The 15181-nt window shown below is 39.0% G+C and overlaps 1 protein-coding gene across 20 annotated transcripts in view; it reads left to right on the top strand.

Annotated features, from left to right (window-relative positions):
• CTC1 (conserved telomere maintenance component 1) overlaps positions 1-14345 on the top strand; it is a 56884-nt gene extending 42539 nt beyond the window's left edge. For 3 of the 20 annotated variants that reach the window (XM_087666064.1, XM_087666065.1, XM_087666067.1), the window contains 9 exons: positions 3260-3592; positions 3689-4030; positions 4120-4242; positions 4401-4751; positions 4903-4994; positions 5906-6122; positions 9682-9829; positions 12647-12960; positions 13213-14345. In XM_087666064.1, the coding sequence (XP_087522190.1) occupies positions 3260-3592; positions 3689-4030; positions 4120-4242; positions 4401-4751; positions 4903-4994; positions 5906-6122; positions 9682-9829; positions 12647-12960; positions 13213-13434 (2142 nt within the window). In that variant the 3' untranslated portion in view covers positions 13435-14345. Of the gene's footprint in view, positions 1-3259; positions 3593-3688; positions 4031-4119; positions 4243-4400; positions 4752-4902; positions 4995-5905; positions 6123-6848; positions 9623-9681; positions 12581-12646; positions 12961-13212 lie in introns of those variants that run through there. The other 17 variants (XR_015688473.1, XM_087666066.1, XM_087666071.1 and 14 more) reach the window with 17 other exon arrangements.
• The last annotated feature ends 836 nt before the right edge of the window (positions 14346-15181 follow it).

The following is a 15181-nucleotide window of genomic DNA, read 5'->3' on the forward strand; positions in this document are numbered from 1 at the left end:
ACTGTCATCATGCAAGGACAGCTTGAGTCCAGTCTCCGTTGGTGTGCAAACTGGCTTGCAATCCTGTAAGCCAAACCTCTCAAGAAGTCTACCAATGTATCTAGACTGTGACAATCCAAAACCTCTAACATCATGAATGAACTGAATGCCCAAATAATAATGCAAAGGCCCTAAGTCCGATATCTCAAAAGTTTGCTGCAAACTTTGTTTGATTGCTGAAATATGATCAGCATGTGTCCATGTGAGCAGAAGATTGTCAACATAAAGACATATGACCAACAAGGATCCCCCCTCTTTACATATGTAAAGTGTAGACTTTGATGAGCTGTTAATGAACCCTTGGTTGAGTAAAAAGGCATCAATTTTTGTATACCAAGCTCAGGGGGCTTGCTTCAAACCATACAAAGCCTTTTTTAGCTTGCATACCAAGTGTTCGGATCCCTCAACTGCAAAACCAATGGATTGCTGTACATACACTTCTTCTTGAAGTTTCCCATGTAAAAATGTAGTCTTAATATCAAGCTCGTGCACCAACCATTATGGGCAGCCAAAGCAACCATAGACCGAATGGTAGTCATGTAGGATGCAGGAGCAAATGTCTCCTCATAGTCAATGCCTTTCTTTTGTGCGTAGCCTTTGGCCACAAGTTTGGCCTTATACTTGTCAATGGATCTATCTACATTCCTTTTCAGTTTATAGATCCACTTTGTACCAATGGCTTTCTTCCCAATAGGCAAGGTCACTAAATTTTATGTTTGATACTTTATGATAGAATCAAATTCAGCTTGCATTGTTGCCATCCATTGCACACTATGTTGTGCATTCTCAAAACATTCAGGCTCCTCATCATCAAGTGTATGTGTTGCCATAAAAAACGCCGTTGTATTAGCACCATCATGCAAACGAGCGGCACAAGCAATCATGACTAACATGATCTCTTATTTCTTGCCTTTGCTTCCTTAGATGCAAAAGTCATTGCAAGAACTACTCGAGCCCATTTGCTTTATGCTCTGCAAGAAGCAAGGAAATTGGTTGGGTTATGTGTAGGTATTCTAACATGTTAGTACGTCAAAAGGGTTGGGTGAATTATGAAATAAAAATTTCCATGAATTGGGAAATGGGGTACCTTGGTAGCACTTGCAAGGAAGAAATGTCAAAAGACAGATTTCCATGACTAGAATATGGAAGAACCTATTAGAATTTGTCTTTGGCATAGGGGGAATATCATGGGAGGATTATGGATGGACCATAGGTCTCTACCTTTGAGGATGGCGAATTACAACAATGTTGAACTAGTGTATCAAAGGAATAATCTTGGTTGTTTTGTCTACAAGGTCTAATGTGAGCTAAGTATTGGACATTTAAGATTCAATGTTTTTATTTGAACCAAGTAATAGTTATGATGTTGAAGTTGAAATTCTCAACTTGCATTGTGCATATTCATACGAGATATGCTTGATACTTCTTCTTTGCATGTGGATGAACTTTTCTTTTTTTTAATGGATTGGAGTTTCTGGTGACTACGGGTTTGCAACTACCCATGCAACACTGTTTTCAACTTTTGAGAAAATCAGTTTCACAGGCTGATGTACGTAGTTACTCTTTATAGAGTTCCCTGTACTTTGTATCTTTCATCAGGGGTTTTTTTCTTTGACAAGTTATTAACAGAATTTCCTTTTCTTGAAAAAAAGAAAAGGTAGTCCAAAAAGACATTTTTAAAACCATTTTCGAAAGCAAAAGATTATTGTTTTACAAATGGCGACTAAGTCCCAAGACCCCAGACTTATGATTGCTTTTTGAATGTAACATGAAAGATTACATTCTTAATGAAAAGAATCTTGTGGAAGCTGAAAAACTCTTGAAAATCTGGAAAGAAAACTCAGAAGGCTGAATGCAAAAGCTTAAAAGCAAAGCACACAAGGCCGGAACTTGTTTTAAGATCATTGCTACGATCCAATTGGAGAGCCATTGCTTTTGCTGAAAACTGCATCTACAGCTCTTGTCAGCCTAAGGTGAAGCTGCCCACTGCTTGCTCACAGCCATGTGGAACAACTGCTGTGCATCCCCATTTGATAACATTGATGGGTGGCAAGGGGAATACTAGCTGCACTATTTTCATCAGGTGAAGCTGTCTTGGTGCTTTGTCACAAAGGCAAGCTGATCTGTCTTGTTTGGGATAGATGATTGGTCTATTGTCTCCGCTAGTGATGTATTGTGGCAAGTCTTTCACGGATTGAAGAGATTAAGACATGAGTTTGTGTTAAACATTTCTCATGCAGCCTTTGCCAAGTTTTAACCAATATCGTTGAGAGGTGTGGTAGAAGTACTGACCGTTCGTATAGTGTGCAATCAATGATATAGTTAAAGACTTTGCTAAGTAGATGCCATTTTATATAGTATATTGACAATAAAGCACTATTACTCTTGCATTTGACATCTCCCTTGAGTAGATAGTGTATGGAAATGTTGACCTCTTATGCTTTTTTGTAGTTATCTTATATAGTGGAATTTCTGAGTACGTATATTTATCTTAGTTGTCATTATCATGGAGGTGCCAAACCTTTGGGAACTATCTATGTTTGAGATCAGCCATCATGGATATGGATTGCTGACATATTTGGGAGAATAGCAAGAGCAGCAAATGAGGAAAATGATAAATCACCAGTTTGAATGATCATGAGAGAGTGTCAGTGGTGGTATCTTGATTCTCAGCACACAAAACAGCGTTTGAAGTAGTTTGGGAAGTTGTTGGAGTGCTTGAATTTATGGCCCCTTCTTTGAGAGCCTTGAATTCTATAGCCAAACAACCTAGTGTCTCCAAGAAGAAAGGGCCTTCTTCCCAAGAGCTTCCTTATGTTGGTTCGGTGATAGTGCTTCTTGAAGATCCTGCCCAATTACTATAGGAGTCTTAGATTGTTAATTAAAGTCATATGATGTAATGGGTGATGGGTTCATCCTGCAGGAACAAGAACATCTTCGGCTTAGAGACTGGTCATATGTATTTTTCACTCGTCTTCTATGGCGTCCTCACTGTGCTTGGTGCATGTGCTGCTGTATACTAGTACAGAAGATCAAGTTGATCTCATTACCAGCACAAAATATAGTTGAATCAGGTGTATTATTCTTAGGAGGTGAAGAGGATGATAATTTGCACCCCAGAGGGCCCTGGGAATTGCTCACCTTAAGTAAAAATTGAATTTGTAGGCATAACATTTTATTGGCTCAATTTCTTAACAGGATCTTGCTCTCTCTGCTGCAGGTTACAGATTATGAACTTGTTATTGAAGGCTATGTGAATTCTGCCAATCTCTGTAAAAGGGACTCAGAAGCGAAGCGAGATCTTGCTTTATCTTGGGTTAACAATCTGAAAGGAAGAAAGTTCGATCTGGATTCCTCCATTTCAGTGTCACTATTTGTAGTTTTCAATATGAAACAGGCTACAGTCTTGAACCACACAATACAGTCAAACCAACATTATATTGCCAGAAGACAGAAAGAGCAACATATGCCTTGTTTGATTGAGGCGCTGACAATTGGCATGACCAGATTTGATTTGGTTTTTGTAGTACATAAGTATCCCCTGAGATGCAAGGTTGTTTCATGAACTCAAGTTTTGGTCCTTAGAGCTGTTGAAGTGGTGCAATTAATGCGATTGAATCTGATTGGTTTTACTTCTTTCTTCTTGAAGCCATTTGGAATGAATACAGAGATTTGTGAGCTAAAATTTTCGGTCGAAGCCATCAGGCTTCCATTCAGTTTATATATATCACATCGTGCCCAGGGGCAATCAGGGTGCAGTGTACCTGTAGGATCAGAAAATCCCTTTGTTGCGTGTGTGGTTTCAGTACTGTCTCAGTCGAGGAACCATGGGGTTATACAATCCATAAGCAAACTCATCAATTTGGATGGTAAAGAGCAGGATGGTGCAATTACATATAAAGATTTTGATTGTCTAATGAAAGAAGAGAATAACACCCATATTAAAAGGTTGCTTTTTCAAAGTACCACTTCATGTGTCGGAAGATATGAGGTAGGCCATGCTATCCTCTCTCTCAGCTATTGTCGATTGTTTCAATGATAAGTCTAGCATTGGATGTTGAGAAGTTTCATATGTTGCAGGTGATTCAGATTGGCCACTGCTATCTCATAGAGCCTTTGGCAGCCTCTCCTTTAGTGCATGTGGGATGCCAATTCTGGAGCTTGATCCCTAGTATAGATTGTGCTGAGAATGGAAGAAAGAAGGTAATATTAGCAGTAAAATATGAAAGCATTTATGGACTACCAGCAATTGAATATGCTCGTATAAATCCAATTAATCTGTCAGTTTTAAGATGATGCTGCAGGATGTCAAAGGGACCTGGTATAAGAAGCAAGTGCTTATTGGTATATGGTGTTTGCAGGTTCAGGTTTCTACCTGTCCCTTAGTAGATGTTGTTTTAGACGTCCCCATGCCGCTTCAAGCTACTTTTAATTCAGCACTGAAAGAGGCTGAGCAATATCTTAGTCCTATCATGTCTGTGAAAGACGTACTTAATGTCAGAAAATTGCCAGGACATTGTGACACCCCAGTTGAAAGTAAGCTTGCGGCAGGGTTTCTGGTGTCCTTTTCTGGAGTTGTCAAAAGCTTCCATTCCAATGATTTACAGAAATTTTCAAAAGTCTCAGCCACATCTACAGTGTGTCAGAAACGCTCAACTTCTGAAACACTAAGCACTTTACTAGATGTGAAGGACATGGAGAGCCTTGATTTGGTGAGCTTAGGCACCCTTGTCATATACCATGCTCGTATGATCTGTTTCTGATGTTTTAGATGCTCTGAACTAGATCAGGTCAAAGGTAACTATAACAGTTATGCTTTGAAACGAGCAATGTGTTTCTGAATTTCTGAATTGCTCTTTTCAGATTAAGGTCACTTGTTCTTTTGACACGCATGTGTTTCCACTTGGTCTTGGAGCAGGCTCCGCCATAACCGTTCATCGAGCTCTCTTGCAATGGTAAGACTATCCCCCTCTATCCCCCTCTCGTTCAAATAATGTAGTGATCAATTGACTTCTGTATAGTGGTCAAATTGTTAGTGGTTCTCCGCTTTTTCCCTATTGTTAAATATGAGTTATGTGCTCTGCTCAAATGAATTTTTAGCAAAAAGCAATATCCGCAATGTCCTCTATGATGTAAAATCCATATTTTTCACTTGAATTCAGAAGCACTGTACAGAGACCTTAGCTTGGAGACGGCATCCATGCAGCAACTTTGTCCAAACTTCCTGTGACCAGGCATCATTATCTATGTCAGGCTATCATGAACTTATACAACTGTTTGAAGCTATTGATAGCTGCACAAACATTCAACCACTGTGAGAATACTGCTGAATCAATCGTAAATAGATATCAGCAGTGTGAGTTGCATGCGTTTTGGCTGCTGCCTCTGGGTTTCCAACAGAAATGCTGCCATGGTGAGCCATACATGGCATATGTAATTGAAGATTTTAAGCCTTCATGGCACTAGGTTACTTACGCGGTTTGTAGCTTTCTGAATTCAAAGAAAATGCTGGTCCCCAGTTTAGTTGATGTTAGGTCTTAGTCTTCATTTGTTTTCTGAGAACATGATTGATTGCTCCGTGTCCTTTTACATTCGTTCTCCAATGTTACTTTTGCATTCTTTCATAGCTGCACGTACTTAGCATTTCAATGTCTTTATAGACATGGGGATGCATGTTCTGATTTTGTGGGAGCTTAGTGGAAAAGAATCGTTGTTCTAAAAGCACTTAGCCTCTTTTGAAGTTTAGAGAATAGTCCTGTCTGAACAGTGAAAGAAGACGGGTTAAGAGTTCCTGGAGATAAGTAATCTGTTTTTGATGTGAGGAATAGGCTTGGGAAAATGACTAACAGAGATGTATCAAATGCAGGTCTACCATGGGAAATGTAACAGTCCAAAGCCTTCCTTCCACACTTATAGTTGTTTCTAACATAAAAGAGGAGGATTTGGTACCCTGCCATGGAAACCTAATCAACCATAAAGTAAATAATAGAGATCAAAATGAGCAAGAGGAGTCTACTGAGCTAACTATGATATCAGAAATTGAGCACGATCCTGTGAGAAATCTGGTGAAATTGCACTGCAGGGTAAGCTTTTGAAATATTGGCATTCTGTTTGGATTGAGATTTCATACAAGTTTCTTTGCTTGTAGTATGCTGAATCCTCAATACTTAGGATTGTCAATTTAGACAAGCAAGGGCTTCACTTAATGTTGCATGTACAGCTAAGCATGCTGCACTCTATGTTCGAGTTCGATTTCATGTGCCACATTTAATTTGGAGCAAAAAAATATTGATGCTTTCACATCACAGGCTTTGGTGACAAAACATTCGAATACAAACTCTCTTCAACTCTTAGAGGACCAAGGTTGAGACAATTTGATGCATGAGAGTTTCTCACATATTAAAAATCCATTATCAAGTGATGGCAAGAGAGGCCTCAAAAAATTTCATGGTCATCTAGGTAGTCACATGCATTGAGATGGAAAATGGGTTTTGAGATTGGACTACTGCACACTAGGAATAAATTTTTGGCATTTAATAAGGGAAAATTTCTAACTGTCCATACTCAACTCACCTGATTCAAGATTAGGAAAGGGTTCTATGTTGTATTAAAAGATCGGGAATGTCACCAGTTGTAGATAACACATGCTGGAGAACGTCCATTGGAATGCACTATTTAGAGGTCATCTGAGAACCAATAAATAGAATATTCTAAGCTATGCCTCAATTTCTGGAGTTCCAAATATCTTGTTTTAGTGAGGCTTTCCAACTTATTGGCTACCAAGTGCCGTGTAATATCTTTGTTTGCAGGTTGTGACTTGGCCAACGTAATTAGAGGAGTAAAATGAAGCATTTTGGCTTAAAATCTGCAAGCTGGATGTGAGCCCAAGTAAAGATGGCACATTTGGGCTTCCTATGTACTGTTTTGACTTTTGAGGCATAAAGATTGGATGCTCTACATAAGCCTGAGTTAAAGAAATGTGATTCATCTGCCAATTTGAAGAGGTCAATTTGTCCATGCATAACAATTTTGTATAACGAAGGAAAGGGTTCATAAGGCACTGAGTGGCAGGCTTACCTCTTGAGTGATGCCCAAAATTCAGAGCTCTCTGCTTATACTGCACAGTGCACTTGCATTGGAGTATAGCTGGTGAATTGCATGACTCTGGTTATAGCCAGAGGCAAGTTTCATTATCGTTCAAAAGATAAAATCCCATTACACTGTATGCTTGTGCTACACTAGCATAAGGATTTGCAAACATCTGTGCTGAATGTCTTATAATCTATGATTGAAAGGACAGGCATAAGTGAAACGGCCTGTACCGGCATTCTATGCATCAGACCTTGTCCATGTTGACATCCGTGATTCATTATCATCATTGAAATGATTTCATCCACGAAAACATTAAATAAATAACTGTAACTTGTCTGCCAAGGGGATTTACTTTTATCAAGGCATAAGTGAAATGGCCTGGGCCCTGTGAGAGCATTCTATGAATCAGACATTGTCCATGCCGACATCTGTGATGCATTATCATCATTGATACGATTTCATCCACAAAAGCATAAATAAACTATGAGTTGTCCACCAAGGGGATTTACTTTTTTCAAGGGGCTCCTGTAGCTCTAGTTGTGCAAATGGCTCCTGAAAGTTGAGAATCTACAATCAGGGTGACAAGTATCCATGAATTTGAGATGAGCATTCAGGATCCAGATGGAGTCATGGGGGAGAGCCGACAGCCCTGGGGGGTGGGGATGTGAAATGTTGTCTTCATCCAAGATTCCAAGATCTGTCGCTTTGCTTGACTCTCAAGGTATATATACTTTTTCCTAAAGCTTAGAAAAGAGCCCTTGGAAAACAATGCAATACCCATTTTGCAAAGATGAATGAAGCATGGTGCATATTTTCACGAAGCACATTGAATGAAGACCAATGACTAATTTTTCCAGTGTAGGAACTTCTTTGGATTGATGTTTGTCAAACTGTAGAATCATGATGCTTTGTAAGCTAAGAGTCATTTAAGGAGAAATCAATGTGGGTATCTCATCTTTCTCCAAATCTATCTGTAACTGGTCTTCATGCATCATTGGTTCCGTTGAGATGTTTTTCTAAGCTTTTGTTGTTTGGGGACAGAGTAGAGAACTGGATCCTTACACATGGCTGGTTTCTTTCCCCCTTCCCATGTTGCCTTACATCCTTCTTGGGAATTCAGTGCATTGCTGGGCAATATAGGCAATCTTCTTACATTTGGGGCTTAAGGAGGCAAAGTGAACCTATATGCAGTAGGGTTGGATACATGAAGCCACACAATTCCAATAAGCAGGAAATATTTGGATATTAATGTCCCACAACACACATACCCTTATGTCTCTTCTGTAGGTGTTTTCTCCTTGGGGCATACAATGCTCCGCCAAAAAGTGCTGCAATATAATGAACACAAGACATGAGATGTACTAGCAATGCTTCATGAGTTATCAAAACTGTAAAACAGAACATAGATCTCAGAACATCACATTGGCATGTATACCACATTTTCTTACCCTTGCTTTACTAACCAACATATAGATGCCTTGAAGGGTATAGTATTAAGCAATGCCAAGAAAGATGAACCTCCCAATTGCCTTATCACATGCAACATTCTTGGTCCAAGATTTTTTACTGAGCCTCTATGTCCCAATAAAGTCCTAGTGGCTGAGAAACAGTCTGGTTCAGTATTCTCTTTCTTGCATGTCCCAGCGCAAAATTGTGGGATGAAGTTTTTTGTCATAGAATTGACAGAAAGTAACTGGAGAACCTCAACCTATCAGCTTTGTCACTTTGGCATGACACATTTCATTTTTCCTTACACTATGCAAAATTAATGCATTTCTGGAATCTCATGGGAAAATCAGCTATTAGTTGAAGCAATACTTGAGCTGAAGAAGACTGAATACACCAAATTATCTTCCACATCTTCACTTGGTTCTCAATCTTTCTCCCCCCTTCACTGCTTCTCTCTTTCCCGCTAGTCCTCATTTGCTGCATTTAGAGGCATTGCTGCCACTCTCATGTGAACATGCCTACCTAAGTGTAGAGCTAAAGCTCTCTTTTGTGAGCCTCACTTACCATTTGCAGGGGATTCTCCATCTAGCTCGAGACTTTCCACTGGCTCTACTTGTCCTTGGAGAGTGATCCATCTGTCAAGTCTGGCTGACACTTCATGTAGTGAACTTAAACCCTCAGGTTTTCTTCTATAGTAGTTATAAGCAGAGTGAGAGCCTAGCTCTCATGTATACTGTTGCTGGTATTGTCCCCACCCATAGTCCTATTGATGCAATCCCTTGAGCCCTGTGTAAGGTTCTCCTAGGATACAAAGCTGAGCCTACTACTATCTAGAAATGTCCTGTTTAGCATGCAAGGTTGTTGGAAAATGACCTTATTTAGGGATACATTTGGCAACCGTAGCTGGATGCTAGGGGATCTTCAAATTTTAGTTTGACAGTTCTCAGTAAGTGGAGGAGGTTGTAAGGTAAAGACACATGGACTCTTGTACAATAGTTGTGTTCTTTTGACATGTAGACTCAAGGGAAAGACTTTTGTCATCATCTTACATGTGCTGTTTGCTTGATCAACATCTGAGCATGGAGTTGCTGTGTTTGGCAGGTTTTGGCTGTGGAAGGACTCTTATTGGAATTGCAAGAAAGCTTGGAAAGTTCCACAACAAAACATTCCACAAAACATGTTGAATGCAAGAGATTAAAATTAATGGAAGAAACATGCTATAGGGTGACATATGCTTCTTTTGTGTTAGGCAAGTGAGTTCAAATTTTGTGATGTAAAAGAAAGAAAAGAAAGAAGGATGCTTGCTTGATTCTTGTGAATTAGATGGTTGTGTTTTTATATTGTTTTCTCAAGTTAGCCACGGTAAGAATAAGTCACAAAACTGAAGTGAACAATCAATTTTCAGTTTTTTCATTTCACCTTTCTTAGAATTGAGATCCCCAAACATAGATGGCTTGATATTTGGGTCATTCGGAAATGGAAGTATTCTTTCTGTTTATCCATTCAGCATCTATTTGATGAATGCCTGCTTTTGGCACGAAGAATCAACCAGGTTGGTTCCTAATAGACTTGTATGTGCATTCTCAGGGATTGGAATTGTAATTTTATCTGTTCTCCTGGTGATGACCAAATGGACAACATGTGGCTTTGGACCACTATTATATAGGTGGCTGTTTTTGTTGAATATGGTTTTGACCTGAAAAAACATTTTTTGGATAATCTATGTAATCCTTATTTAGAAATCAGGTGTGCTAAGCACACACGCTAGCATGTCTTGTTAAATAGAGCTTATGATACAATGCAGTGGTGACATGTTGTGGCAGTTAAGGGTGTTATCTTGCTTATCTATAGACAATTTAGGGTTGGTAAGGGGCATCATTAAAGTCTGTTGGGTAGGTAAGCAAGGCAAGTCTGCCCCTCGTGTTTGAATCCAATAGTCACTAAGTCTACACTGTAGGGGAGAGAGCGAGGGAGACTTTGGCCTCTAAAGTGGCCTATGAGATCAGTAGATCTGATGCCATGATTTCAATAACTTTGTCAAAAGAAAGGAAAAGCTGCCCAAGGTAAAGTAAAATGCTGAACTAACAAAAGCATGCTAGTTTGCTTTGGATCTATAACCATAATAACCTATAGGGCATGCTAGACCTTCGGAGCTTTGTAAGAGAGCCCTTAGGATGTTGTTTCATGGCCTAGTAGATACTACAGTAGTGACATGGGGATCAATTGCTTGGGTCATGGATCCAACCTGTAGATATGAGCATGTGTAGGGGAGTCTTTGCTATCTCATCTCTGGTCAGATCTCTAGCAGGATTGCCAGGCTAGATTTTTGTAGTTAAAGTGGACTCGGGGTCATTCTCACATTGGGAGCTCATAACTAGCATCATTGCTTGGTATATTTGAACTGCCAGATGTAGTCATGCTATAGATAAATTGGATATACCCACTGTAGAGACTCTGTCTAGGATTTGGACGGAGATTGTGCACATTCTCTGTGTAAGGTAGGAGAGGCTAGAGGGCTACTTGAAGACTCTGAGGAGGAGAGACACTTTTTCTTAGGATTCGGGATTCTGCCACTGTCTTTCATTACCAGTTGTATATGGTCTGGCAATATAGACCTCCTAATTGGTAATTCATTTAGCCCTTGTAATAGACTTCCTTTTGTTGTATATTGGTATTTTTTTGGAAGTCCCTTACATGTTTAATTTTCTTACTTTGCTTTGAGATATTTTTTCTCAAAGGGATTTATTAGAAGAATTATTCTTTTCTCTGAAAAAAGAAACCATGGATAATAAAGTTGCACAAATGGTGACTATTCTGTTCTTTGTTTTAAGAGTTTCTTAAGCTTATGATATTTAGGATCTAGTTATGAAGTCAAGTAGGAAGGATCCTGTGAGTCTAATGGAAGTAAGTTTTGAAGGATGTAGAAGTAACTACCAAATGTTTCAGGCAGCTACACCGTTCCACTGTTCTGCTGTTCTATGGGTATGAAATCATTCATGTATTACTGTCTGAAGAGCAATGGGTAAATGCATGTGTTGTGGGTGGAAATATTGGATTTTCTTGTACCTTTGGAATTGGTCATTAATGTTGTCGCACTGTTGATATTGCGTTAAAGACCACTCAATGTCGCCAGTTACTCCAGTTGATGAAAGAGCATGCATCCCCCCTCCCCCCCAAGCATCGCTTATGGATAGAAATTTGAGGGGACCCAAGCTCATGTGACATGTGCAAAAGAGATTGGCAAGTTTGGGATAGAGGGAATATGCCATTGTGCATAGTTGATGGTGGTGCATTGGTGTACCCGACCCTGTTTTGGTATAAAGAAACAGCTCAACTTATTGCATTAGAAATAAATTTAGGCACAAATTGTTGGATTAAAATGAATATGTTTGAAAACATGGCCATGCATTTCTTGTGGGTGGAAACATTGGATTCTTCAATACCTTTGGAGTTGGTCATTAGGGTATTCATAGAAGTTTTGTACAAAGAAACAGACCAACCTATTGTGCTAGAAATAAATCTAGGCATGAACAATTTTGATCGAAATGGAGATGTTTAAAAACAGGGCCAACTTGGTAATTTGTTGAGCCAACTGTCCTGCGTTGGTGAACCGCAATCAAGTGGTTAACCATCTTCCACCCAAGTCATTAGCCCTACCCTAGACTAAAAGGGGAGTAATAAACAAAAGTCTGGACTGTGTGTGCTGCAGTTTGCTTGAAATATCACTTCTTTGTTTATTATCTGAGCTTGTTTTTGTAAAGAGTGCTTGGAAATATTTGATTTGTCTCAAACATATCCATATTTTTACCTGTGATCATAAAAATCACTTTTGTAGAAGCTGAGTGCAAGATGCTACTTGGAAAAAGTAAACTGCACCGTTTATTGCAAAGCACGTTGAAGGTCTTTCTCTGAACTTTTGATGCTCACCCATGTGATCTTTTTTGGCTTGTATTAAAATAAGTTGTCAAACTGTTTGAGCTTTACATGCATTTAAACAAGTGACATTCTCAAACAAACATGAAGTAGCTTAGAACAATGGGATATGTTAACAAATTTGTGTTTGCAGATGATGGCACAGGATTGGCATCCTGCTTGGCCAAGGGTGATACAGCAGCATGTTTACTAAATTTCCCTTTAGCAGAAATGCGATCAATTTCTTCAGCATATCAAACTAAATTAACAAATTATAAGGACACAGTTTTGCAGTTGAATGCCCTTGTGAGAAAATATGGCACAATATGGATGCAAAATATTGATCCTGAGCTTGATTTTCCTAGCAACAGTGTTATTGTTCAAGGAGGCAAAGATAAAGATTTAAGTTTCAAGGAAAAGAGGTTTTTCTATGGCATTGTAAAGCGAGCTTGTCATGCAGGGCTGATGGTAAGATGCTTGGAGCCTTTACTTCCTAGTTTTACTAAAATCCTATAATACAATCTCAAAGCTAAGGTTGGATAGGTTGAGACACACTCGGGCAAAATTATCTTCATGAACTCATTTCTAAGTTTCTTTTAGCAGACCTGTTTATCAGCTCTAGATCGAACTTTTCAATTTCTTCTGCCTTATCTTTTCTTTTTCAATGCCGTATACGGCAATATGCAGGGAGAGGCACTGACAAAACCTTTGCTTTGACAGGAAATTGTAGCTGAATGTCAGAAGCCTGAAAATGCTGATGTTCAACATTATGTAACTCAGATGAACTTAATAGACATGGACGTTTCAGGTTGTGGGAGCACCAGGAATAAGCTCCTACTTAGAAAAGCCAAGCCACTAAAGCATGAGCTGTATCTGAAAGACCTTACAAAGGACTTGTCAGTTGCCTTCCAAAGGATGGGGAATGCCTCTGCAGAAATTTAGATATCTGCACCTGGAATAGATGATAATCTGAATTTTGTGGCTTCATGACTTCGGGCATGTTTTTCCAGAGGAATTGAGGCCTAGTGGCTTGGTAAAAACTAGATCAGCAGACTGAGTGAGCCAAAAGTCAAACACATGATGCAAGAGTGCGTAATTGAAGAGGCATCGTTTACGGTGTGCCACAGGCATGTGGACTTATTCTTAGCCCTGGAAATGATGAACATTGCATTAGCAGTGCAGACCATGGGCAGGATCTTGGGATTTATAACACCAAAGGTTAGAATAGGTCACTTTCAATTAAAGGCCAAAGAGTGGTGAAAAACCTTACTGTGAAAGTCTTGCTTTAATGGAAGGGCGGTTCTGTATGCTACTGGAACAAGAGAGACTCTCAGTAATGCTCAATGCCGACTGTCCTATGATCAGTTTGATGTAGACAAGTTCACTGAATTGTGAATTACTGTGCTGCTCTGTAAAATAATACTCATCTGAGACATTGGATACGATGATCATGCTCAATATAACCCAGAAATTTCAATCTGTCTGCCAAGATGCACGCTTGTGCCTGTTGTATAACCCAATAAAAGTTGTACAAAGTCATACATCTGAGGCAAGCATGTCCATTTATTTTCACATATTGAGCTTTGCTCATGGTATATCCACATCCAAGGTGGACTACCATATTGAAAAACAAAAAATGAGCTGAAAGCCCATAATATTGTGTGCATGCAATAGCTTGAAACTTAATAATGCAGCCTTAATGCAAGCCTATCATCTATTAGGTACTTGGCATAGGTGGTTTGCTTTTCAGTCCTTCCGACAGGCAGAACATAGTCGCAACATTCCCAATATTGATCCAAATTCATTAAGGCTAATCAAGATCAATTACTCGCCCAACCAACAGATGCTACCATATAAGCATTTAAATATTAACGTTTGTGTTTGAGATTATTGGGTATTTTTATGGGTTTTTGTGCATAAGCTTTGGTTTTTGTCCTTATATTTAATAGAATCTTCATAATGATGACTGTTATACGTAGAGTTTATCACTGAGAATACTCATTTGTAGATGTTACGTTTTCCTGTTCACCTCATTTTTCATTCGAGATATGCCCAACTACTTTTGTCTGCTTGTGTGACAGGATTATAGGCAATTTTTGGGTCTTGTTTTCTTTTCCCTTACTCTTAAACCCAAAATATCCTTCTGTTAACCGGAAAATGGGGAATATGTCAATTTTATAAGTTAAAACAATAGATACCAAACTTCTTGTGATGGCATTATTTCCTTGTTTTGATGTTGAAGCCGTATATTATGCATAGGTTGAGAGGAAGAGAATCCATATCCATGGGGAGTCCAAATTGTTGAACAGTATGTGTACTGTATGATTACAGGGCTGTATCAAAACAATTTTAGCAATGTGTATTGTATCTACAAAAAAGGCATAAATCATTTTACTAGAATTACAGGGCTGTATCAAAACTACTGCTATCAAAGCGTCAGTATGTACATCTACCTAACTACATCGATACCCTTCTGATTTTAAACCATGTCTATTCACTCGATGTAAAGCCATCAAGGGTGTAAGCTTTTGTCATGTAATCATATTCCATCCACTAATCACCATGTTGTCTCTATCTCACTTGATCTTGCTTATTTGTGCTTCCATCAAGTATGGTCATTGTATATTTAGCATAATACTCAGTACCAATGTACACATTGCAATATTATCATTAATCCGTCTTATGGGCA

Source organism: Lygodium microphyllum, chromosome 24 (genome assembly GCF_053477565.2).
Source record: "Lygodium microphyllum isolate KBCC chromosome 24, Lygodium_microphyllum_v1.1.10, whole genome shotgun sequence".
NCBI lineage: Eukaryota > Viridiplantae > Streptophyta > Polypodiopsida > Schizaeales > Lygodiaceae > Lygodium > Lygodium microphyllum.